This window comes from Hyperolius riggenbachi, chromosome 3 (assembly GCF_040937935.1).
Source record: "Hyperolius riggenbachi isolate aHypRig1 chromosome 3, aHypRig1.pri, whole genome shotgun sequence".
Classification (NCBI taxonomy): Eukaryota; Metazoa; Chordata; class Amphibia; order Anura; family Hyperoliidae; genus Hyperolius; species Hyperolius riggenbachi.
The window spans coordinates 250,956,432-250,984,026 of NC_090648.1; the positions used below are offsets into that span (position 1 = coordinate 250,956,432).

At 43.9% G+C, this 27,595-nt stretch overlaps 1 protein-coding gene across 2 annotated transcripts; it reads left to right on the plus strand.

The window, feature by feature from the left end:
• Positions 1-4,993: 4,993 nt before the first annotated feature.
• On the plus strand, positions 4,994-27,281 carry TMEM243 (transmembrane protein 243). Of its 2 annotated transcripts, none has more exons than XM_068272669.1 (5): positions 4,994-5,172; positions 13,049-13,313; positions 22,985-23,035; positions 25,563-25,667; positions 26,731-27,281. In XM_068272669.1, the coding sequence occupies exons 2-5, from the start codon at positions 13,209-13,211 to the stop codon at positions 26,851-26,853; spliced, it is 384 nt and encodes a 127-aa protein (XP_068128770.1). In that variant the 5' UTR covers positions 4,994-5,172; positions 13,049-13,208; the 3' UTR covers positions 26,854-27,281. The 2 variants fall into 2 exon arrangements, with proteins under 2 accessions (XP_068128770.1, XP_068128769.1); XM_068272668.1 differs by having other exon boundaries at positions 4,994-5,144.
• The last annotated feature ends 314 nt before the right edge of the window (positions 27,282-27,595 follow it).

Here is a 27,595-nt window from a genome sequence, read left to right on the forward strand (position 1 = left end):
ATTCCCAGCAGACACAGAACAGTAAACAGAATGCTATATAGTGTGGCTGAGCGAGGTACACAGAGTGGCGGTAAACAGAATGCTATATAGTGTGGCTGAGCGAGCGGTGTACTACTATTCCCAGCAGACACAGAACAGTAAACAGAATGCTATATAGTGTGGCTGAGCGGTGTACCACTATCCCCAGCAGCGACACAGAGCACAATGCTATACAGTGGCGGGTGAGCGGTGGACCACTATTCCCAGCAGCGACACAGAGCACAATGCTATACAGTGGCGGGTGAGCGGTGTACTACTATTCCCAGAAGACACAGAGTGGCAGTAAACAGAATGCTATATAGTGTGGCTGAGCGAGGTACACAGAGTGGCAGTAAACAGAATGCTATATAGTGTGGCTGAGCGAGCGGTGTACTACTATTCCCAGCAGACACAGAACAGTAAACAGAATGCTATATAGTGTGGCTGAGCGGTGTACCACTATTCCCAGCAGCGACACAGAGCACAATGCTATACAGTGGCGGGTGAGCGGTGTACTACTATTCCCAGCAGACACAGAGTGGCAGTAAACAGAATGCTATATAGTGTGGCTGAGCGAGGTACACAGAGTGGCAGTAAACAGAATGCTATATAGTGTGGCTGAGCGAGCGGTGTACTACTATTCCCAGCAGACACAGAACAGTAAACAGAATGCTATATAGTGTGGCTGAGCGGTGTACCACTATTCCCAGCAGCGACACAGAGCACAATGCTATACAGTGGCGGGTGAGCGGTGTACTACTATTCCCAGCAGACACAGAGTGGCAGTAAACAGAATGCTATATAGTGTGGCTGAGCGAGGTACACAGAGTGGCAGTAAACAGAATGCTATATAGTGTGGCTGAACGAGGTACACAGAGTGGCAGTAAACAGAATGCTGAGCGAGCGGTGTACTACTATTCCCAGCAGCGACACAATGACTGGGGGGACCCTGGCTAGCGTGGCTGGAGCGCGAACTACCCTGCCTGCCTACCCAAAGCTAAACCCACAGACAAATGGCGGAAATATGACGTGGTTCGGGTATTTATTTACCCGAACCACGTGACAGTTCGGCCAATCAGAGCGCGTTCGGGTCCGAACCACGTGACCCGTTCGGCCAATCACAGCGCTAGCCGAACGTTCGGGGAACGTTCGGCCATGCGCTCTTAGTTCGGCCATACGGCCGAATGGTTTGGCCGAACACCATCAGGTGTTCGGCCGAACTCGAACATCACCCGAACAGGGTGATGTTCTGCAGAACCCGAACAGTGGCGAACACTGTTCGCCCAACACTAGCTGGAACGCGCAGAAGGAGACAGCGAACACTCCCCCTGACGTCAGAGCGCTCAGACCGAACGGCAAGCCGGTCTAGAGCCAAACATAGACGCAGGGGGAAATGAAAGGAAATAAATGAGAAAGAAAAGGCCACCTAGCGCGGCAGAAAGACTCATTTACAGTCTAAATAAGGTAAAAAACTACCCAGTGGTAGTGAATGCCAGTGATTAAAATTATACTCCTGACATAGTTCCCATAAGACCAGCAGAACGGGGAACGCCCCAAATAGTCCAATTTATAGACTGTTTTTGGGGACCTTCACACACGGAGGCAATTTGTGTGGCAACTGCATGAAACAGTCAGGTAGGTGATAAAACAAAAAACTTCTGCAGCAAACACAGGAAGGTCCATATGAGGTGAGGACTAGAGAAAAAGACAGCGAGCACCACCTCTTGATTCTTAAATATTTACTGGTCCAATGGGGTAGGGGGGCAGGGCTACTACCCAATGTCCTGCCATGGAGGCATAAGGAAAGAAAGCTTATCATGCTGTAGTAGCTCAGAAGAAATGTTCAGCCAGCTGCAGCACATAACGAATGGTGTTATGTCTTAAAGCAGTCTTGTATGTGTGAAAAACTCCACTTACTATAGTGCATTGAGCCTGAGTAAATGTGGCCACACGATACAATAAAATGATCCGATTTTACAGCAAAACGATAAATATGATCGAATCTCCCCCAAAAATGTTTCATTCGACCGTTTCATTTCAAAACGGATTTCACGTTTTTTTTTCGATTTTTATTGATCTGGAGTGCTGGAAATTTTTCTTCAATGTTTCTAAAGATTGTATCATGTGTATTAGGTTGTCAATTTATTAATATACACACCCTAGCAATTTTCTCAGAGTTTACAATCATTTTTATCATAATTGGGGAAAAATGTAACATAGGTGTGTGGTACATTGGTCTTATTTTTGAAATGTTACAGTCAGAAAAATTGATTGCAATTCTTAAATTGAACAGATATTTAAAAAATTGTATGGTGTAAGGCCACTTTTCCACTGACAGCTCAATTGTCGAGCAGTTCAGCATCCTATCTGCCGCCCACAACTGTCATTAGAGTGCAATGAAAATGCAGCTAAATGGCAGCGTTTGTAAAACCACGTGTGTGACACGCAGTGGTGTTACCCCTCCCCCCCCCCTACCCCTATTCACAGGATAGCCTGATATGGCTAGCTATCAATCTCACATTGTCTAGAAACTGATCGGTTAGTATTTAATTTTCTACCACATGTCATAGACCAATCACTCTCAATTAAATTTTAACAGAAGTCCAACTAGGAATTGAAGTAGTGCACAGTCACGAAATCCAACTAGGAATTGATGTAGTGCACAATCACAGCAAAAGGTTTGGCGCTGGTCTACTTTAGGGTACCTAGCAGGAAACCACATAGGGAACCATAGTTGTCCAATCACAGTACCCTTACAGCACAAAGTTTTATGATTGGGCAAATAGTGTGGACATTGTTTACTAGAACGGAAACCTAGCAGTTCGAGAGGGCGCCGTCCACCCAATCATATTAGCTGAATTTCCCTATGTTTCCTGTTGAATGCCCTAAAGTAGACTAGCGCCAAAAGTTTTATACTTACTAGGGCTGGTGGAGGCCCCAGGTAAATATAAACCATTTTGCTGTGATTGTCTCAGGATTACTTTAAGTGTGACTGCTTGAGCAGCATGCATGTTTCAGGTGTGTGACTCAGACACTACTAAGGAATCCAGCACTGGCTTCCCCGAAACCATAGCTAACAAAGGATGTCGGCTGTGGTGCAGGCGACCCAATCTCGCTCGGCTATTTCCGCCAAAGTCGGACCGGCTGAGCGGAGAGCTGCTACTGCACCTATGCTGAATCTCGGTAGGTAAATATTTACCTCGCTGGTGTTCGGGGACTTCCAGCACTGGATCTCCAAGGCTTAGGAGGACGGAGGAAGCCTCTTTAGGATCCAGAGACTTCCCCCTCCCAAGGTAAGTATCCCCCAGAGGGTTTTTTTTTCTTTAAAGAACACATGTATTGAGAAAAACCTCCCCTGGGGAATACCCACCTCAGGTGGAGGAAGCCTCCGGATCCTATTGAGGCTTCCTCCGTACTCCTCAGTCCCACGGTGGCAGAGATAAAGCTCCCTGAACAGCAGAGATGTAAATATTTACCTTCCCGGCTCCAGCGCAGTATCAGCTCTTAGCTTGGAGATAGGTGAAAATAGCCAATTGCTGTCGGGCCGCTCTACTGCGCAGGCGCAAGTCTCCTGCACCTGCGCAGTAGAGCGAACCCAACGGAGATCGGCTATTTTTGCCTATCTCCATGCGGAAAGCCGCAACAGCGCCCCTGCTGGAGCCAGGAGAGGTAAATAAATCAGCGCTTATCAGGCTTGTCCAGGGAGGATTCCGGGACACTTCGGGGGAGCCACCTCTGGACTGCCTGCAGCTACAGGCGAGGGGGAAGGCTCATTGGGACCCTGAGGCTTACCCGCGTACGTTAAAAAGGGGCGCTGGGAAAAAAGGGCGCCGGGTTTTAAACGATAAACATGGATAACGTTTAAAAATATAATGTACAATATTTCGTTTAAAAATAATGTTTTATAAAGTTATAAATCATTAAATAATGTGCATGAAATTGGCAATTGTGAAAACGTTAATCTTCCGTTTAAAAAGTGAAACGTATAATAACGTTTAAAAAAAAATAGTAAGTAACCCTCCCTGTACCTACCCCTAAACCCCCGTGTTGGTGCCTAAACCTAAGACCCCCCTGGTGGTGCCTAAACCTAAGACTCCCCTGATGGTGCCTAAACCTAAGACTCCCCTGGTGGTGCCTAAACCTAAGACTCCCCTGGTGGTGCCTAAACCTAAGACCCCCCTGTTGATGCCTAAACCTAAGACCCCCCTGGTGATGCCTAAACCTAAGACCCCCCTGTGATAAGCATTAATAACGTGTGAAAAAAATATTGTGCTGTTTTTCGTTTAAAAATAATGTTTTAAAAAAGATTGTACTGTTTTTCGTTTAAAAATAATGTTTAAAAAATTATAAATCATAAAATAATGTGTAATCATGAGAAGCAGTTATAAAACAGTAAAAGTCTCCGGGCGCCGCTTATAAAACGTTATTTTTCTCCGGCGCCCTTTTTTCCTGTCGGGCGCCCATTAAACGATATTTATTATGGGAGTGAATGGCGGCGCCCGATTTGTCCACTTGCCTCAGGCGCCCGAATTTACTGTTACCGGCTTACCCATCCCGAGGTGAGCACCCCCCAGGGGAACTTTTTTTTGATACAGAGTCTCTTTAAAGCAAATCTGAAATGAATTTAAAATAAAACAGATATTCACCTATGGAGAGGGAAGGCTCTGGGATCTAATTTTTAACTTAAATCCACTTCAGATTTGCTTTAAACCTCTAGGTGAAATAGGTTGTAATGTAAGTGGTTGAAGTGCTTATATTCTACTTTGATTATTGTTAAGCAAAATAGAAACAACAAGCGTCTAGCAGAAATTTTTTTTTTCAAGGTAAGTAAACCTCTACTTTCCCATCTCTCCTGTACCCGGCATCATCAGCAGCAGCAGCACCGCTCGCTAAGCCATCACTACATCACTCCTGCGACAGGGGACGGCCAATGGGCGTGCCGCATGCTCCAGCGCACCAATAGGTGCAGTGAGGTAGCGCAGCGCAGGCTCTGACGCCGGGCCGTCGGTGTTTCAGTCACAATCTTGTTCTGCTACTGCTGCTGGTTGTCCGGGTAACTGTCTGGCATTCAGTCTGCCTGACGGCTGGCTTATGGTGGCGCTTGTCCTGCCGTCGGGATGATACAGGTGACTGAGCTGTATGGTGTGTGTGTAGGTACGTGAGGGGATGGATGTGTGTGTGCAGGTGCCGCCCGGTGTCACAGCAGCTGGGGAGGAGTGCGCAGCTGTAGTGCTTCCCAGAGTCCCCCAGACTTCCCTCCAAACACACACTATCCCCCCATACAGACGCCGAGCCATTGTACGTGCATCTAGCTCTACTATAGGTAAAAACGCCTATACGGCTCATGTAAGCTAATGATGACACTGCAAAGCTTCTCTGATTTGTAAATCTGCCCCGGTAAACAAATAGCAGTGGAAAGTGAAAGTGCAATGTCCTCAGATATAAGGCAGGGAGCACAGGCTGCATATTCCTCTCTTGTTCAACAATTAACAAGCAGTACGATTATCTCTGGTTATGGTAATATTATTATTATTTATATAGAACCAACATCTTCCACAGAACTTTACACAGTATATCACATTTGCGTACGGTAATTTATTCTGTAAGTGAGACAGAAAATGGTAGCAGCTATATATTTTATAGGGAATAATCAGTATTGTCTATGAATACTTTCAATTTTTTTTCCTACATTGCTATGTTATTCAGGTATCTGTTTTTTTAATCTAAAATGTATACAGCTAATTGACCCTGGTAAGTTTAAGTACCCATAGGGTATGCTTTTTTGCATTTTAGAAGTCTGTGGCTATAGCATAGTAGGATAAGGTCCTTTTTACCTCAAACAGAATGGTCTAGCGTTGTTCTCAGTTCACTGATTGCACATTTTACACTTTGCTATTCAAACCTCTCAGAATCCTATAACATCCATGTGGGCACATGGATATAAAGGAATGATGTCAATATAACACACACTGTCCTGAAGTGATGGATTATGGATGTTGCCTTTTAGTCATGTGGAAGTGAAACGGAAGCATACCAAAGCCAAGTACACACTTAAGATTTTACTTGGCTGAAACAACAGTTTCTGAGCCTCTCAGCTGAAAATGTAAATTGCATACAGGTGTCATTCGTTGCTGGCCTTTCTGGTAGAGTAATGGACAGCTGACTTTACTCAATCGGGTCCTCCATGCAATGGTCCAGTCTGTCAAATATCCATCCATCTCTGAGACTAGCACTTGTGCATGCCAATTACCCATCCAAATCTCTGTAGCTGTGCCATATACGGCTATGGAGATTCGGACAAGTAGTCCAGAATTCTGTATCGGTGCTTCAGGATTTTTTCACGTGCACAAATTCATAAGCAGCTTATTGACTTCAATAGGTCGAGATTCTGGTCCCGTATTCATGCGTTTCTTATTATTCATACGTGAATTCGGGCACACACGGTCCTAGTGGAAACTGGTGCAAAATCATGTCTTAGAATCTTGCATGACCAGCACTGGAGCAATTCAACGTTTTCTTTATTCACATGTAATTAACAGCTTACACTGCAGATGTGGACAAATCCATGCAGTGCCACAACGCAGTAAGTTCTTGCACTCAACTGACTGTCGCTCTTTTGCATAGGTAATGAATATGCAGCATGACCTATTAATTAGTTACATTTTCTGAGAGTAGTGTGCTTCCTCAGACCGTTTCTTTCTAGGTCCTAGCACATTCCTTTTAGCATGTTGCACCTCCACTAGCATGTTACATATGCACTCTGAGGCTACTTTCACACCAAGACGTTGCGTTTTAGGGGACGTTAAGGTCGCATAACGTGCCCCTAACGCAATGCATGGTGGTGTTTAAGTTGGACGTCAGATGCAGCAGCTCCAGGATAGTGATGGGAAGTCCGGATCTTTTTAAGGATTCAGATCATTCGAATCAGATCATTGAAAAGATCCGGATCTTTGAACCGAATCATTTGAATCATTTTTACTAGGGAAGCAGACTGGGTGAAATGACTAGCAGGACAGGACTTTCCCTGCCTGCACTGTACATTCTGTATGTTCCTGTTTCTTCCAGACAGGCATCCACTGTGAACCAAATCTTTCATTGTGATGATCCAGATGATTCGACTCACAAAAAAGATCCGGATCAAATGAACCGATCATGATCCGGACAAAACGGCGAGTCCCACCATGAGTCACCACAGTGCAGTGAATATTAATTAGCTATGTGGCTAGTCGCTGAGCATGTGCAAACAATCTAACGCAGCTCTATAGGGGTATAACGTACAGCATGCTGCACTTTCATTTAACGTGCAGCGTTATACCCTAACGCAACGTGTGCACTGTGAACAGCACATTGATTTTACAGTGCTGTGAGTTATACTGCGTTACTCTCATAACCAAATGGTTATGAGAGGGCACTTACTTAGAAGGTTAACAGTCTATGACCCAGTCTCTTATATCTTCTGGGATTCCGCTTTCACCAAGCTAGTATTCAAATCATGTTCTTCTATAGAAACAGAGAAAATGTGCATAGCCTATTTTTCAAGCTAGGTTCACAGTGGTCACTTGCATACCTCACACTGTATAATGACTGAACTGCAATGGAGACTGGACATAGACTTTAATACAAAGACTGCATGCAGCGAGTTAGTATAACCACGATCCGTTACTGTGAACAGGCCCATATAATTGTATGGGCAGCAAGTTGACATGCAGAATTATTCTGCAATGCAGCTGATCACTTTGAACAGGGCCTGACTTTTTTGTTCTTAACTCCTTTGTCCATGATCCACCACCCACTATACAAAAGCACCTGTGGGGTTATTTTGAGGTCACCAGCCTCCACCGTGTATGACTCTGCAATCTGTACCACCAGAGTGGTATGCTCACCTGGCCCTCTAGCTTCCCAGACCCACAGACAGCGATTAGCACTTATTTGTAGCAAGCTGGCATCTTTCTCCTCCCACACTGCCCATGCACTTCTCAGTTGACCTAAAAAAAAAAAAAAATGAACTATCATAGCGCAGTTATCCACTCATTGACTATTTCACTACCATCCAAGGTACTATAGCCACCAAAGTCACACCACAAGTGGCTCCTGTTCCCCCTGTAATGATGTTGCCCAACCTTACAGACAGCCGTATTTGCTCTGGCATTGCATTTCTCCTCTCTGGTCACAAATTCTCTGCCCCTTGTCATTGATGAACACTTCTCCAAACCGCGCCAGGTATTCCTTCTTGGTCTCATTCATTACTTCTAAATGTAGACTATTCATTGGAGAGAGCAATGCTGAACATAAAGCTGAAATACTTTGTATACACAATGAGAAGGCAGGACTCATTGGAGAAGACCCTGATGCTGGGAAATATCGAGGGCAAAAGGAGGAGGAGACGGCAGAAAATTGGATGGCTATATAGTATCATGGAAGCAACAAACATGAGCTTGGGCAAGCTTTGAACCCTTGCTTTTTCACAAAAGATTATGATGGAAGTAGCAGCTTCACTGAGAACAAAGTCAGCAGATTGTATTCATCCCATACCTAGTCCACATTCTGAAGACTATTATTTTTAAGGCATATGATATGGCTAATATTCCAGCACCATTAGTTATTAAAGTTCATTCTACTAGGGCAAGTTTCCTCTTCTTGGGCGGAGAAAGCCTCTCTGTCTCACAAATTTGTAGTGTGTCCACTTGATCTTATTATAATACGTTCATTAAACATTACCATTTAGATTTGCCTAACAACCAAGATTCAAGCTTTTGGATGCAAAGCTCTGTCTGCTAAAATCCCCACCCTGGGAGGACGTAGTATGGAATATATCTCCTGGTGGCTGTCGTGAAGAACGAATGGAAGTATAAGTTTACCTTTACCGGTAAGATGTTTTCCATGAAGTTCTTCATGACAGGCCTAGAAACCGCCCTGGCATGGTAAGTCCACTTCTAAAATCCAAGTAATCTGTAAACACTGAAGGGGGAAATGGGTGTTGCTTTTTTATATCGTATTGGTCTTCCTGTCCTGTAGATCAGTGTTCCCCCAACCCTGTCCTCAAGGCCCACCAACAGTGCATGTTTTGTGGAAATCCACAGAGGTTGTTAATCAGCTCTGCTGAGACACTAATTACCCCACCTGTGGTTGTGTGTAGTTTCCTGCAAAACCTGTACTGTTGGTAAGTCTTGAGGACAGGGTTGGGGAACTCTGCTGTAGATAGGAGCAGTCTCCTGGTGGCTGTTGTGAAGAACTTAATAGAAAACATTAAACTTAATGGTACCTGTCTGAGAGGTCTTCTCTAGCATAGTTTTTGTCTAGCATGTCAAGGTATGTTCAAACATCAGACTTTTTTTTATGGTGTTCATATTTGCTTTCTAACACCAGTTTAATGTCTGTACAGGGATCTTCTGTCTTTGGTGGCAAGCAGGGAACTGGCGTTTGGCTAGACTGAATATTTTTGGCTGGTGGCTCTTTCCTTGGGTGCCTCCTGCCTTGACTCTGCCCTCACTACTCCATTAAACAGTAAAGCCACCTGTATAAACTGTAATTTCCTGGCAGCAGACTATCAGCCTCTCGTCCAAAAGGACCTACTATGTAATCTAGAACAGCTTGTTTATGAAAGTTCTATTTCAGGACATGCGTCTAAAGGTGGCCACTAACGGTCCAATTTCTAGCAAAAAAAATTGTTAGAGCGATCAGAAATTCTGATCGGATTGGTTGAAAATAATCTCAGTTGATGGGCACAATCGATTATGAACCATTATAAAAAAAATCGTCTGACTGGATTATTGTCAAACCAAAATTTGGATTTTCTTGATTGGTTGTGATAGGAAGCAAAGATTGGTTAGTTGATGGTGTAGTGAACGATTTTTCTTCAGATCAGAATTTCTGATCGCTCAAATGATTTTTAGCTAGAAATTGGACTGTTAGTGGCCAGCTTAATATAGATTTAATTGGATGCTTGCAATGTGAATGGCAGCCACAATCAAGCTGAACAAGCATAGCAACAAATCAATGTCTGCATTAATAGACTCTAAACATGTACATTCAGCTTTCCCTGTGTTGCACTGTTGACCCATTTGCCAATCACAATTACAGAAAAAATGAGCTGAATAGAGGAAGCTCAGTGTAGTAGGATTTTTTTTTTTTTTTTTTTTTTTTTTTTTTTTTTTTATTTATGCCACTAAAAGTTACAAACTCAGAGACCAAATAAATGATTTCCAGGACAGACTATTAAAAGAACTGTACAGGAAGTCTGTTTTAATTTTGTTTTCTAAAAACCTCAAACGATCCTACAAAATGAAAACTGACACATAGCAAAAAAGTGAACTACAAAATGACATTCTTATTAAAAAAAAAAATCAGGGCTACAAACTAAAAATGGCCATATAGGTAAAGGAGGGATACGAAATTAAATTGGCCATATATAGGCATCTCCTTGATAATCTCTACAGAATACATTGCAGGGCTTTTAGTAACGTTTGCGAAGGCATGGTTACATCTTTCATTTGTAGGCTATTTTGAGATGGTGGACAGGTAACTGCTATTGGCCAGAGAGTGAGTGGTGCCTGAAAAGCCTCACCCTGTTAAACATGTATATCTGTCTGATCAAACATCCAAAATGCATAACTTCAGGACATTGGGCAGAGCTTTGAAAATCATTTGTCCCTGCAAAAAGTGAAAGATTTTTTGCTAAGGGATACTTGAGGGAAATGTTTGCTTCCTTCATTGGGAAATGTGGGGGCTGGGTGAAGCCTTTACCTAACCTCTCACACAAAACCCTCCCCCACCTACTCCTAACCTTAACCTTAACCTTCCCCTACCCTATGCCTAACACTAACTGTCCCCTCCTGCGCATTAGTTTCTATTGCTTATGTCTGGCGCCCAAATTATTATGGTCTATGGCAGAGCCCAAATTACCAGGTGTGTATGTACCGGTAGCTTTCCCAAACCATACAAAAGCTACCGGTACATACACAAATTTTGTGCTTCTCTCAACGGAAAAGATCATTTGTTTTTTTTTGTTTTGTTCGTTTGTTCTTCTTTGAATTGTAATCCTCAGGTGCTGGGATCCTTAGTACTGAACTGCCGAGTGAGATATCTGTCCTCCAGAGTCTGTTTCCTGCCGGAACTTTAAAGGACTTCCGAAGTGAGAAGAATATGGAGGCTGCCATATTTATTTCCTTTTAAACAATACCTGCTGATTTATTTGGCTGGCTGCAGTATTGTCTGAATAACACCAGAAACAAGCATGCAGCTAATCTTGTCAGATCTGACTATAATGTCAGAAACCCCTGATCTGCATATGCTTGTTCAGGGTTTATGGCTAAAAGTATTAGAGAGAGAGGATCAGCAGGATAACCAGGCAACTGGCATTGTTAAAAGGAAATAAATATGGAAGCCTCCATATTCCTCTCGTTACAGTTGTCCTTAAACAGAAATTCTTGCAGTAAAAAGCTGTTTGTGCATTTCCATTGAGCAGTAAACTACTTGGCTGGCAGCTAAATATGTTTGTACTGCAATCATTTTAAATAAACTCCTGCAAAAAAAAATCTGTAAAGATCATTTTAGGTGACGGATTGTTAAAGGAGAACTGTAGTGAGATGTGTATGGAGGCTGCCATATTTATTTCCTTTTAAGCAATACCAGTTGCCTGGCAGCCCTGCTGATCTATTTGGTGGAAGAAGTGTCTGAATCGCACCAGACACAAGCATGCAGCTAATCTTATCATATCTGTCAAAATTGTCAGAAAAACCTGATCTGCTGCATGCTTGCTTGTTCAGGGTCTATGTCTGAAAGTATTAGAGGCAGAGGATCAGCAGGATAGCCAGGTAACTGGTATTGCTTAAATGGAAATAAATATGGCAGCCTCCATACACCTCTCTCTACAGTTCTCCTTTAGGCTGCTTTCACAGTGGGACGTTACAGGCGCACGTTAGAGCAGCCTGTAACGCAGCCCAACGCACAGTAATGAAAAATCAATGGGCTGTTCACAGTGCCCACGTTGCGTTACATTGTAACGCTACACGTTAAGTGAAAGTACTGCATGCAGTACGTTATACACGGCTAAGCCGCGTTAGACTGTTTGCACATGCTCAGTAATGTTGGAGGAGGAGGGGAGAGTCCGCTATTGCGGCCAGCCACATGGCTAATTAATATTCACTGCACTGTGTGACGTGCAGTGTTTACTTCCTGGAGCGGCCGCTTTGTGCGGCGATTGGCTGGCGGGACCACGTGTTGCGCATGCGTCAAAAAGTACGCATCGAGCCGCATAATGCGGCTCAATCTGACGTCCAACTTCAACACCACCATGCGTTGCGTTAGGGGCACGTTATGCGACCTTAACGTCGCATCTAATGCAATGTCTTAGTGGGAAAGAGGCCTTAAAGTGTGTGTATATAGCTAAACAAGCAGAGAAGTAAAAGTTTTTAAGAGCATCCTGAACCGCATACTGTAGTGGTTGGTGCTCTCACCTCGCATCGCTGGGTCCTCTGAAACCCAACCAGGGCACTATTTGAAAGGAGTTTGTATGTTCTCGCCGTGTCTGCGTGGGTTGCCTCTGGGCACTCTGGTTTCCTCCCACATCTCCAAACAAGCATACAGATAAGTTAATTGGCTTCCCCTCCAAATTGGCCGTAGACTACGTTGGACATATCACTATAGTAGGGAATAGATTGTGAGCTCCTCCGAGGAACAGCAAGTGACGCAATTAAAATATACTGTGTAAATAGCTGTGGAAGATGTTGGCACTATTTAAATGCTAAATAATAATAGTGATAAAAAGAAGCTGATCTCTTACCATTATAAAATAAGTAATATTCAGTTAGTGTGTTGTAGCACTTAAATTGTTGTTTGTTTCTACCAGAAGTTTGTTTCTTTCTAAGGATATATTTCATATTAATGTGTATTATCGGTATCTTGTAAAATGTTTGTAATTTCTTCTCATATCATTCCTTTAAGTCACAGCACTTTCTGTGTATAATGTAGACATTCTTAAGGCACTCTCCAGTTTCCAGTGTGTCATTAAGTGTTCTTTGTCCTTCTTCAGGCAAGTAGTCACCGTGAAGAGAACATTCCGGAGATTATTCTGACTGCACATACAGTGAAACATTGGTATTTTCATCACAAGTGGGCCATCATATCATGCTCTGAAGGTGGTGGCATACTTACTGTCAGGTGTATGCATTAATACACAGAACACTTATTTAATGACTGACGAACATACTCCGTTTATAATGGAGGACTATACCACCAGGACCTATGGAACTGGTGGCCTGGACAACAGACCATTGTTTGGGGAGACCTCTGCAAGGGTATGTACTTTGTGCTACTGTATCTTTCATGTTGCAGATGAATTTCAAAGCCAAAGTGAGCTAAATCTAAGTGTGGTTTTGAGTAGATACTAAGTGATTCCAGAAAAAAATATGAATAACCGCTTTTATGTCCACCTTCTCCCATTAAGCAATAATAATATATCCTTCAAAACTGTACCTTCTAGCCTACATGAAAAAGAATCTGTTAGGGTAGCAAGTGACTGAATTGTTTTAAAGATACGTCTGCACCAGTATTTGTGTGAGATAAACGAAATGGCCCTTATTCAATTATCTTTTCTCTCAGGAGATGAATTAAAAAAAGTATTTACAAAATAACTTTTCAGCTCCTGACATTGAAAAATTACTAAAAGTTAGGTGGAAAGGTAATACAGTATTAAAAATAATTTTGAATATTCCCCTGCTTGCTGGGGGCTTGAACAATATTTTACTAATAAAATGTAGAAATATCTCCTGTGAGGAAACTCAAGAACAAAGTTAATGACTGAATAGATGTAGTCCATCTTGTCAGCATAGATATGGAATATCCGCTGTAGGTGGAGTTGAGCTCCTTGGAAGCCTAATGCCTAGTACACACCATACAATTTTCTGTTAGATTTTCTGTTATGCTACCTGCCAGAGAGATAATTTCCAACATGTTGGAAATTTTCTATCTGCCTAGCAATTAAGCAGGAGATAACCAGAAGACCATACACCAGAGATAATGACCAGTCTCTACCAGTTCTAATTACAGAAAATCTTAAGCCTCATCTACACGGGTAGATGAGGCTCCGATCCGGCAGCTCGATTAGCCGCCGGATCGCCTCTTCCGCGTCCCCGCGCCGGATTCGATTCCCCGCCTGCGCCGCTTATCTTCCGCTCCATCTCCTGCCATTGTCCTCTCGCGGGGAACGAGCAGGGAATCGGCGGTGGGGAGATCCGTCCTGTCGGATCTTATCAATCAAGCCGCATCAGCGGCTCGATTGATAAGGAACATCGAAGCCTCATCTACGCGTGTAGATGAGGCTTAACAGAAATATCTAACAAAATTGTATGGTGTATACTAGGCGTTAAGCCTGGTACACATTTTCAATTCTGATTGGCCAATCATTGACAAATTTACCACCTCCATGTAGTATGACTGTTTACCTACACAATCTGTTCATAGTATTCAAAATCTGTTGGCCCTCCTACTACATGGGAGTGCTAAAATTGGCCAGTGATTGGCCTATCAAAATTGGATGTGTATGCACCTTCAACCTTGGAAGAATTTTAAAGAATCTGTTTTCCTGTTCGTTGTGGTTTAACATGAGTATTGTACACAGCAGTGAACATCAGGAAAAAAGTAGGCAGTTAAAATCTGACAAAACCAACAGGTTTTGGGCCAGTCCATCTCTTCATGGGGGATTCTCAGGGTTTTCTTTGTTTTCAACAGTATTTCCTGAACAGCAGTTGCAAAGTCTAACTGACAAAATAGTGTCCAAGTGATTAGGAAGGCTGGCTGGTATCTTACGATTTTGCAGTTAAACTGCTGTTCAGGAAATACTGTTGAAAACAATGAAAACCTATGACCCTGAACAGCCCCACTGCAGTCCATCATGAATGCGGCAGCCAGAATTATCCACTCCTCCCATCGCTCCACCACAGCGGATCCCCTCCTTGAATCCCTCCACTGGCTTCCTATCCAGTCCAGAATCAGATTCAAGATACTGTGTCTGACCTACAAATCTGTCCACAAAACCTGTCCAACCTACATTTCCGATCTTACTCAGAGGTACACACCTAGCCGCTCACACCGTTCTTCCAATGAACTTCGCCTAGCCGCCCTCCGCATCGCCCAGTCCCATGCACGCCTCCAGTACTTCTCAAGAGCTGCTCCAACACTATGGAACTCCCTACCTCCACCCATTAGGGCAGCCCCTTCCTTCAACATTTTCAAGAAAGCCCTCAAAACTCACCTTTTCACTCTGGACTACTACTTCTTACAAGTGCTCTAAACCCACAGCTGAACTCTGGTCCCCTACCTTTCGTATCCTTACCTCTCCCTCTAGATTGTAAGCCTTTGGGTAGGGTCCTGCTCCTTTTGTGTCCTACCTGATCATGCACCTCCATTACTGTGAACCCATGCTATGCATCTGAGTGAACCTAACTTGCCTAATCTCCATGCTCCCCTCCAGTGACTAAGCATTACCTTGTACTCATACTGTGCGGCATGATCTGGTCTTTCTTGTATTCAGGTATTGTCATTTTGCTGTATGTCACCCCTAAACATTGTAACCTAAACTAATGTCCAGCGCTGCGCAATATGTTGGCGCTTTATAAATACAATAAATAAAACCCTGAGAATCCCCCATGAGGAGATGGACTGGCCCAAAACCTGTCGGTTCTGTCAGATTTTAACTGCCTACTTTTTTCACGATAGTGGGCCTTTAAAATTCAGTGACCCAACAGCTGATTGTCATTTCAATATCAAGATTTTTCTGTTTTGGAGGTTTTGTGAGAAATAATTTTTGATTTCCTCTTTTCATATACACACAAAACATTTGGAAGAACCCCGCCCCCTGACTCCTGTTTTGGAGGTTAGATCAGTAAAATACAAATTCTTGTTGAATGTTGCTTTGACTTACTGCAATCTGCACATTGCTGATACTTTGCTCTGACTGTTTGTACCTATCTTTGATGACTATTAAAGTACACCTGAACTAGGACACAAAAGTGGATTTTTACTTACCTGGCACCTCTCCAGTCCCTACTGCACTCTGCTGCCTGTCTTCAAGCAGTTAATGTAGCTAAAGGTAGTACCCTCCCCGGCCCTTATTGCGTTCACTTTTATCCTGAGGTTTTTTTTAAGCTTTCATCTTATCTATTAAAGTATTCTATTAGTAAGGTATGAAAATATCTCCTGGGAGAAAATTTAGCAGAAAATGTAACTAAAGTGGACCTGAACTCCTGCACAGGACAGAAGGAAAACGTAGAAAAATGCACCCTGTATGTATTTAGAGAGCTGTTTAAAGGGCAACTGAAGCAAGAGGGTTATGGAGGCTGACATATTTATTTCCTTTTAAACAATGCACACTGCCTGGCTGTCTTGCTGATCCTCTGCCTCTTAATACTTTTAGCCGTAGACCCTGAATAAGCATGCAGCAGATCTGGTGTTTCTGACATTGTCAGATCTGACAGGATTAGCTGCATGCTTGTTTCTGGTGTGATGCAGACACTTCAGCAGCCAAATGGATCAGCAGGGCTGCTAGGCAATGTGTATTGTTTAAAAGGAAATAAATATGGCAGCCTCCATATTCTTCTCACTTCAGTTCCCCTTTAACTGCCTGTGGACTGGCGTAGTTGAAATCTACGGCGGGCAGGGGGCGCTGCGGTTGTGACCGGACGTAAACTCTATGTCCCGTTCACCGCCCATCCCCGCCGCCGCTCTATCTCCGCCGGCCAGGAGCCGCTTTCATTGGATCCTGGCCCTGTCATTCATGTAAGCCGTTCCCATTGGCTTACATGGAGTGACAGGGTCAGGAGCCAATAAAAGCGGCACATGACCGGCGCACAGCGCTCTGCCGTCATAGCGACGGCAGAGAGAGCAGCCTGTGGTGGGGACAGAGCGACGTGACCGGCGGGAGCAGCGGATTTTAGCAGCGATTCGTTGGAAAGCGGCGGTTTACTGTACCAGCACCCTCTGGTCCTTAAGGGGGCACTCAAGTGGTTAATTCCACCTCATTTGTGTCTAATCACAAGTTGTGATTTGATCTTTGCCGTGTCACATGACTGCCACTGCTGAGATGGCAGGTAAGCTCATTGGTAAGCACAGGTTGTTAATGTCTGCTTACATGGATCAGGAAGTAGAAACCGTGCAGATTTATTTTATTATTTGATTAGGATTTGTATCAGCCTTAAAGTGAACCTTAAGTGTCCAAAAAAAAATGAGTTTTACTCACCTGGGGCTTACCTCAGCCCCCTGCAGCTGATCGGTGCCCACGACGAGTCGCTCTGATGCTCCGGGTCCCGCTGGCGGCCACTTCCGGTTTCGCCGTCAGGACCCGTCAGGCTGGGGAACGCGGCTGATACTACGCGTTCCCAGCCAAAATAGCACCCCTATGCGGCCATATGTCCGCATAGGCACCCGTATGCGGACATATGGCCGCATAGGGGTGCTATTTTGGCTGGGAACGCGTAGTATCAGCCGCGTTCCCCAGCCTGACGGGTCCTGACGGCGAAACCGGAAGTGGCCGCCAGCGGGACCCGGAGCATCAGAGCGACTCGTCGTGGGCACCGATCAGCTGCAGGGGGCTGAGGTAAGCCCCAGGTGAGTAAAACTCATTTTTTTTGGGACACTTAAGGTTCACTTTAACAAAGAAATGTTTTTTGTTTAAAGGTGGTTATGCTGTTGCATATCTTTTAGAGCAGAGAGGACGTTCTGAGTTCAGGTCTGCTTTAAAGGGATACTGTAGGGGGGTCAGGGGAAAATGAGTTGAACTTACCCGGGGCTTCTAACGGTCCCCCGCAGACATCCTGTGCCCGCGCAGCCACTCACCGATGCTCCGGCCCCGCCTCCGGTTCACTTCTGGAATTTCAGACTTTAAAGTCTGAAAACCACTGCGCCTGCGTTGCCGTGTCCTCGATCCCGCTGATGTCACCAAGAGCGCACAACGCAGGCCCAGTATGGTCTGTGTCTGTGCAGTACACTCCTGTTGACATCAGCGGGAGTGAGGACATGGCAACGCAGGCGCAGTGGTTTTCTGACTTTAAAGTCAGAAATTCCAGAAGTGAACTGGAGGCGGGGCCGGAGCATCGGTGAGTGGCTGTGCCAACACAGGATGTCTGCGGGGGACCATTAGAAGCCCCGGGTAAGTTCAACTCATTTTCCCCCGACCCCCCCCCCCCCCCCCTACAGTATCCCTTTAAACAAGGTTTCCTTTGTCTTTCTAAGAATACCAAGCAAAAAGATTTCTAACCTAGCTTTCTTTTTACCACTTATCATACCAATGACAGTATATCTACGCCCTTTGAGATTTCATCTTAACTCCAGGGGCGTAGAATATGTACCTCGCTGTGATCGCACGCTCACTCCCAGCCACAGGAGTACACAGATTGGTGAATGGGAACGTGTTCCAAAGCTGATCAAAATGCCTGTAAGGAATGACCACGGCGTCAGCAAGATGCTGCTGGTCATTCTCAAAATGAAAGTTAAAAAAAAAAAAAGAAAGACAGGGCTGTGAAGCCGGTACCAAAATCATCCGACTCCTTAGTTTATGAAACTACCAACTCCGACTCCTAGATTCCAATGCCGACTCCATAGCCCTGAAAAAACCCACAACACTTTTTTTTTTTTTTGTGGTGGCGGGGGACATCTAGTAGCCAAAAAGTAAAAATACACCTACACACATTAAATAAAAGTCAATTGCCCACTAATTACCCACTTTAACACCCCCCCCCCCCAGTTAACGAAATAAAACACTTGTAGAAAAAGGATATTCAAAAAAAATATACATAGTTAGTTACCTTAGGGACTCCACTTATGTAATATGTATGTCATAAGGGTGAATTACTGTTATTTTTGCAATTAGTGATATAGTATAAACAAACACAAAATGGAAATAATACACCTTTATTTGCAAATAAAATATTTTTGCTGTATATTGTACTAGGGACATTATTTAAATGTTGTAATAACTGGAACAAATGGGCAAATAAAATGTGAGTTTTATCCATAGTAGCTTGTTTTAAGGGCCCATTCACATATGAGCGTTTTGTTGGTGATTTCAGCAAAACGCTCAAACACTAGCGCTTTCAAAGCGCTAGGGTAATAAAAGTCTATGGGCCCGTTCTCATTTGGGCGATTTGCGCAAATCGCTCAAACGCTAAAAGCAAAAATCTCTATCTGCACCATTTTCAGGCGATTTCCCGGCGATCGCGGTTTAGTGCTATAGAAGCGCAAAACGCGATCGTTAAAAAATTGGCAGGTATGAATGGTGGTTTTTTTTTTTTTTTTTTTTTTTTTTTTTTTTTGGGCTGTAATCGTGAAACGCCAGAGCAAAACGCTAGCAAAATCGCTAGCGTTTTGTGATCAGCAAGTGTTAATGGGCCCTGACATAAAACTAGAATGGCTGAAAACTGAATTTCTTTTAATTCCAATTAAAATGCACATAGAATAAAATAGCTCTTAGCAAAAAAGTACCCCCCCAAAGACAGCCTAATTTGTGGTGAAAACACTGTTAGATCATTTAGGGATGATAAGTGTTGATAAAGTTATCGGCGAATGGGAGGAGCGCTAAAATGTGAGAATTGTTCTGGTCCATAAGGTGAACACCACCTGTAGTGGTTAACGGCAATGCAAAAGGCATTATCCTGGACATAGACATATGGGAGTAATGTCTTAGGTTAAAGGAAATCCAAACTATAATTAAAAAACGTAAGTTTTGCCTGTCTGGGGCTTCTTCCAGCCACTAGATCTCTATCTGGTTCAGCATAGCAGTTCCACTGCCCTTCATGTGCCGCTGTCGCCTCTGTATGATCACTAAACCCAGTTGGATCGCAGGCGCACCTCTCGTGATTGTGCTCCCATGGTTGGGAGCATTCTACCCTTGCTCAGCTAAAACTATAGTTAACGTAGTTCAAAAACTGAAGTTTAAAGAAATAGTGGCTAGTGTAGCAATAATATGGCAGGTTTGTTAATTTTATTTTCACACTACCTGGAAGTGCAGGCTAAAATTGAGTCTCACTAGGGTTAAATGAGTGTCTTTTTGGAAGCAAGTGGCATGGAGCGGATGGATAAGGCTGTTCTCGATATACAGCCTTATTTTCTTTTTTCATTAGGACTGTTTAGTGTTGCTGCAAGCAACTTGGAGGCAGTGAGCTTTGTGGTAGTTAATAGTTAATGTGAAGTGGTTTTTATCCACCCCTTACAGTATTACCGTGACCTCATGTAATGTGTTCCTGGATTTGCTGTAGGAGGTTATGAAGCAGTGTTCTTCTGTAAGAACACTTTCCTTATCATGTGCCCTGCTAGCTTGTACATTTTGTTCTATTTGTTTTAAAGCATAGGTAATTTACTGCATATACAGGTAGTCCCCGCTTAACAAATGAGATGGGGACTGTAGGTTCGTTCTTAATATGAATTAAAGATAAAACACTGCAATCTGTCCGCCGTGCCTCCACTGTGTCCCTCTGTACCATCTCTGTCCCCTGTACATCCTCCTATGCCCTTGTACCTCCATTGTGCCCCCACTGAGCCTTCAGTGCCCTTCTTTGTCCCCCTGTGCCTCCACTGTGTCCCCTTCTGTGCCACCTCTGCCCCTGTGCCTCTGTCTTCTTCTTTGCCTCTTTCCATCAGGGGAAAGGCATCTACTTCCATCCTCCTGTGCCTTTAGTGCCCCTCTCTGTACCACCTCTGCCCCTGTGCCTCCATTGTGTCCCTCTGGGCCACCTCTGCCTTCCTGTGCCTCCTTCCATCCTTCTGTGCCTCCAACCAATCCCCAGTATCAGCAGTTTGTTCTTACATCAGGCTTTTGTACGTGGATTACCTGTGTAGGATTTTTTTTTTTTTTTTATGAAGGATTGATAGAACACTTAAAATGTTCCTGAGACAGGGGTGGGGTAAAAATTCATGCATACCCGGGGCTTCCCCCAGCCCCCAGGCTCCCTCCCCGTCGTCCTGGGCCACATCAATCCGCCGCTAGGGTCCTCTGAAGTTTCTGCAGTCAGCGCAAGTGCAGTTCGGCTGCACGTTTGCCGCCATTGCGCTCGTCACCAGGATTGTTCTGCGTCTGTGCAGAAAAACCCCAACAGGAGAAACTTCAGAGGACCCTAGCACCGGATCAAGGTTGCCAAAAAAGACTGTGAGGGAGCCAAAGGTCTGAAGGAGGCTGGAGGAAGCCCAAGGTTATGAATAGATTTATTTTTTTTTTCCCCACGCGGTCTCAGGTTCCCTTTAAAATTTTTCAGTTGCTGGATCTCTGTTCATCCATAGGATATGCAGCCTATTCTTACCACTGGGCAATTTTCAGATTTGTGCTGTCTTATTAATCTATAAAAAGTCATGCAAGGAAACCTGTAGAAACCTTTAACTGTTTACTCTTCTTAGTGTGAGATGATGCATGATTGGTGGTGATGGACAACTCCTTCGATATTTTTTTTTTTTTTCCTTCATGTTTCAGTACTGAAGGTTTATACATATTGGCAATAGTTAAAGCCACCACTTAACTGAATAATAAAGAACCACACAAAAGAGCTTATGAAAAATACTGTATATTCTGGCGTATAAGAGGACCCCAACTTTTCCAGTTAAAATATACATTTACTTGCCCTATAAGACTACCCCTCTGGACTCTTGGACATTTCTACTGTATGTACTGGTGCTATACTGTATAAAGAGGTACAAATACTGGTGCTGTACTGTATGTGGTACCCAGTATCAACAACCAGCCAATCACGGCAAGCAATGTACCTTACCGGCGATTGCCTGGTTGTTGTATACAAAGCCTGATTGTATTTGTCAGCTATGCCTGTCTCCAAGACTATCAAAGAGGTAGCGCAAACGTGCCTCTTTCACCCTTGTATACTATTACTGCCTTTTCTGCCTCTCAGATCTCGCACATGCGCACCTGCGCCGCTTCACTGCAGTCCTCCTGAGCGACATCTGAGAGGCAGAGATGGAGGTATGGTAACAGGATACAAGGGCAGGCCAGATGGGAAAAAGAGGCGTGTTTTTCTGGGCACAGCGCAGCTTTTTTTTGCTTTTTTTTTTCCTCCATACCCCGGGCATCACGGATGCCTGCAGCTTGCTTCACCCTTCACTTACACCTTCCCAGTGAGGTGCCCCCTCAACATCGGGAAAGTTCTAAGTCACTTCTTTCCAGGAATCCTGGCGAGTGGATTTCCTTCTACCATACTTGTACAGCACCGCCCTTGCTGCTTTCATACGGTCACTGCATGCAGTGGGGATGTGGCCGCAGATGTTTTTGAGCTCCCCCCCCCACCGTATCTGGGAACCAAAGATTCTCCAGTCCAACTCGGAAGTTTCAACACCTGCCCTATAAGATGACACCCGGCAAATAAAACGACCCCCGACTTTCGAGAAGATTTAAAAAGTAGTCTTATACGCCAGAATATATAGTAATAGTAATCTAAAATCGTTATGGATAGATATGATGGTGAATGTGAGATAACATGGCTATACATTGGAACTTCTATAACTCCTGTCTTCTAAGCTTAAAAGTTTGTGATGAACAAGCCAAAGAGGGGCTGTGATGAATGCTGCTAATTACCAACCCACACTTCTCATATTGTTCCCTGTGGGAAGTGGGTCATGGATGTGGCAGCCAATTGCACCCTATTCAGACAGAGACCTGTGAGCCTGTCATTTGATCATTCCTCCAGTGTTGGCTATGGAAGGATGGAGTAGATACTGCCAGGCTCTGGCCAAGTGCAAGATGGAGCCTGGTAGTCCACTCGGTTAGGGTGGAACAGTTGTCACCGGGCGCCTAAAGTTACCCCACAAGTGTGATTTTGGGAGTCTGGGTCTACTTCATTTCTTTAAAGTGTCAACCATAAGCTGGGAGCTGAAATGGGGGAGAAAAAAGGTTCTAGAATCTTTACTTAGAAATATGCAACAAATGCAATATGTTCAATGAGTGCATTCTTACAGCTAATCTCTTCTATTTTGCTTTCAGGATCGAATCATCAATGTTGTTGTTGGTGTGTTAACATCCCTTCTAGTTCTGGTAAGTCACACGTCAAACTGTGTGAATGGTTTTCTCACACTTAAGATGTGCCTCTACACCCTGCCGTCAGCACATGATGCAGCAGCTCAGGGAAGGCAGCTGAATGCCATTTTCTCTGCATGAAGCACAAAAATATTAATGTTCCTCTTTATTTGGTAAGCCTGTGTTTAGTTCAAAATGGTTAACATGAATATGGGTTTAGTCTGGCCTTAAGACTGCCATAGACTGGTTGATAGCCACCAGATCGACCAACAGATAGGTCCCTCTGTGATCGAATCTGTTCAAAGAGGGATCTATTGGCTGCCTACACTGCAAACAGATTTTGAATCGATTTCACTACGAAACTGATTCACAATCTGTGGAGCTGCCGCTGCCACCGCATTTCCCCCCCCCCCCCCTCCTCCGGCCGGCGCGAGTCCCCCGGTCTCCGTTGTCTCTACTCTGGGCTCCCGGGATCCAGCTTCACTGTACTTCCTGTCGGGAGAAGTTTAAACAGTAGAGAGCGCTCTACTGTTTAAACTTCCTGTCGGGACAGGAAGTAAGTGAAGCTAGCCGGAGCCCAGCGCGGAGAAGGGACAGCGGGACACGCACCGGCGGAACAGGTAATGTATTGCCGCTAGTGTCTGTCGTCGGACATTCAATCGCCGATATCGACGCACTCCCGACCCGCCGGCGATCGAGCAAAATCTTCAGCGCGGACAGATTGACGGGAACAATCGCTTTCGAATGGAAATCGATCATTCAGTCAGCGTTTGCGCAACAATTTCACAGCAGATTCGATCAGTGATCTGCTGTATATCGGCGGGAAATTGTGTAAGTGTATGGGCCCCTTTAAAGGACAACCGAGGTGACATGAGATAGACCTGTGTATGTACAGTACCAAGCATACAAATAACTAGGCAGTGTTCCCTTTTTCTTTCTCTGTCTGAAAGAGTTAAAAATCAGGTATGCAAGTGACAGTTTCTGTCAGGGTTGGGACCGGGTGGCACTGGGTCAGACTATAGCATAACCATCAGTGATTAGTAATTGCAGCCATAAAATACTTTCCTATCAGTAAATGGCTTCTGAGAGCAGGAAAGAGATAAAGAGTGAATAATTCATAGATTTGAGCTCTAGCATACTTCAATGAAGGTGTCATTGAGCAGAAACAATAAAACAGTAAAACTTAAAAACTAGATTTAAATATAAAATAAAACTGGGATATCCTTTTTTTTTTTTTTTTTTTTTTGAGGATGGATACAATTGTTTTTCTCATCAGTTCCCCCCCCCCCCCCCCCCCCCCCATGGATGTCCTTTAACCTCCTGAGCGGTATGCCAGACACTGTGCCGGGCAAGGAAAATTTGCTAAAAGCGGTATGCCCAACAGTGTCGTGCATGCTGCTCAGGGGGTTTCCCTGTACGTTATAGGCAGCATTAGAGACATAAGGCATAGTGCCCCCCACCCCCACCAATGTCCCCCAATGCAGCCGCTGCCTTATTAGATACATACCAAGCCTTGTTCTAGTGAGCGCCCCATCTGTCTTCACAGCTCCGCTTATCTTCCAGTATGCAGAGGATCGGGTCAGACGTCACATGACTTCAGTACCTATCTAGCCTATACTGGGGGGGGGGCACCTGTCTAGCCTATACTGGGAGGGGACCTGTCTAGCCTATACTGGGAGGGGACCTGTCTAGCCTATACTGGGAGGGCACCTGTCTAGCCTGTCCCGGGGGACACTTGCACCTGTCTAGCGTATACTGGGGGCACCTAGACCTGGCTACCTACCTACAATAATCTGCGGGGGATTCCGAAGACAGATGGGCACAACGTGCTGGGTGGCACAGGACAGGTAATGTATAAATGCACACAAGGGAGTACATTTTTACATTGGGGGGGCAGCGAAACGGAAACAGGCGAGGCCGATTCCTGAGTGATTTCATGGTGAAATTTTTTCTCTCTCGTTATTGGCCACCTCAGACGACTTAAGGCGCGTGTACGAGGCTTTAGACACTTCAGACTAGTACAGGCATGGGCAAACTCGGCCCTCCAGCTGTTACGGAACTACAAGTCCCACAATGCATTTGCCTTTGAGTCATGACTGTGGCTGTCAGACTCCTGCAATGCATTGTGGGACTTATAGTTCCTTAACGGCTGGAGGGCCAAGTTTGTCCATGCCTGGACTAGTACCACAAAAATGGTATGTTTCAAAGCACAGCTGTTTATTTTTAGGCCATTTCCCTGAAGTAATTTTGCTATGACGGCAAGAGCAAAACCCATTAAATTTGCATTATTTCCTGGCAATTTTAATTGGCAGCATGGCAGGATATCCGAACAGACAATCTCAGTATTTATCACAACTTAGTGTTCTTATTGGATAAGATTTTTTTTTTCTTTTGTTTTTTATTCCTAAAGGAGCTGCTCCTTTGCTACAATTTATTATGCAGTTTAGAGTAATAGATCTCTATCAGATGCTGAATAACCTTGTAGAATTCATGTTGTAGATGTCCTGTTTCTAATTTTTTTTTTTTTTCAATCTGTTTTATATAGGTAACCTTTATCAGTGCATTCATCTTTCCTCAGCCACCTCCGAAACCAGTGAATGTTTTCTTTGCAGTCTGCATATTCTTGTGCTCAGTAACCGGTCTCATACTTGTAAGTAAGCTATCAAGCAACTTGTATTTACAATAGGCAGTCAGCACTGGTAACTCACATTTTCTGGTGCTAATACTACCTTCAGTATCATGGTCAGAGTGGCAAGGCTGGTCTGCTACTTGCCCTCCTTCAGGTGTTTCCATACACAGGGATGCAGCGAGTGGTGTATGAAGAGCCAGAATCCCAAGCTGCATTTGTTTAACGCTGGGTACACACTATGAGATTTTCTGGCCGATTTTACTGTCAGATCGTTTACTTCCAACATGTCTGATTTTGCTTTCCGATCGATTTCCGAGCATTTTACGATCGATTTCCATTAATAGGCGATCTCTTTGTTTGTTTTGGGAGTAAAATCCCACTTTAAACCTGAATGTCGAGATCCAGAAATATGGCTAGTACAGTCTAGGTGTCCTCAAATCCACGGTGGCAGATGTTAAAAAAAAAAAGTGTTCTCATTTATCAAAATAAGCTAGGTGGTATACCAAACCATACCTTGTAAAATTACAGCTACAGTACATGAGTTCTGTATCATTGCTGTTCTCCTGAGTAGTGTGGTGCATTTGAGAGCTTTTTCCTGTTACTGCAGTACTTGTGAAGGGGTACTTTCCATTTGTCCTCCCGCTCCATAGAAAAAAGCTGGCTGCTTGGCACATACCTTTGCAGCGTGTCAAGTGACAGTTGCCAGTAAAGAGGTGACATTATTTTTTTTTTACTACTGTCAGTTTGGATTGTTAGATAACAATTGCCTCTGCATGAAATCATTCTAAGTAGGAGGTCCAGTTGATAACTGCATTTATGTACGTAAGCACAGTTCTCCAATGGAAAGACTTGAATTGCATGACTGTATTTGTTGTAGAGAATACTAGACTAACTTGAGCCCAGTGCAGAAAGTGCCTGAAGGAAGACCTGTTCTTGGCTCACCCATTTGTTGATCAAATCTTGGAGACAAATATCTAAAATAGCTTGTAAACACCAATACCAGTATTTCTCCTTTCAGACCTTTTCAGCTGTTTGACCCAGTATTTCCTGGATTAACTCTTACATACTCATTATGTCTCTGCAGATTTTCTGGTATCGGCAAGGAGACCTGGAGCCCAAGTTTAGGAATCTGATCTATTACATTTTATTTTCAGTTGTCATGCTATGTATATGTGCCAACCTTTACTTTCATGACGTGGGGAAATGAAGTATAGGAAGAAAGGCCACATGAACTGCATTGAGAAGCATGTTTTACTGTAATGCCACAGAATGAAGACACTGGGTGTATCTAGCACAGAGGTTTTACCATACTTTATCCCTTTTAAGAAGGGAGGAACTACTGCCATAAGGGACTCTCCTCTTTTAAGCCGTTGTTGCACTTAAAGTTCTAAGAGCCACGGACTGGCACTTTAGATTTATTTTTTTTTATATATATATTTTGAACTAACCTTGATGAATCAGAAGGAACATGGAGGGCACAATATGTTAAATAATCTTTATTTTGTTTAAATATAATACAGTTTTCTTTTTACTATGCAAGAGATGCCAGTAAGTACTAGATTTCACATGACCAAAATATTAGGCTGTGAGCCATTTTCAACATGAAGGTTTCAATAAATAAAGTAATTTACATAATCTGTTTCTTCACATTTTAATAGGTTAGCCTCAAAAACCACTTGCTATTGGACTGGTATGTGACAACTCTCACCGTGATCTATGCATCCTTTAAGTACAATACATTATCTATATTTTCACCTTTAAAAAGTAATGCAGACCCAAACTGAGCAGCCTATGATTTTCCAAACCAATATGAAAACTGGGCTGATGCCTCTTTGGGTACCTATGAACAAAGGCTGGACTGGAAGGTTCAAAATGGATAGGGAAATAGAAGCTGTAATGCAAACCCAAACAGAATTGTCCCTAGTGCCCATGACCAATAAACTGTGTGA

Coding starts and splice junctions, on each gene's coding strand:
- TMEM243 (XM_068272669.1), top strand. CDS start 13,209: ATGACTGACGAACATACTCCGTTTATAATGGAGGACTATACCACCAGG. Junction 13,314..22,984: donor TTGGGGAGACCTCTGCAAGG/GTATGTACTTTG, acceptor TTTTGCTTTCAG/GATCGAATCATCAATGTTGT. Junction 23,036..25,562: donor TAACATCCCTTCTAGTTCTG/GTAAGTCACACG, acceptor TGTTTTATATAG/GTAACCTTTATCAGTGCATT.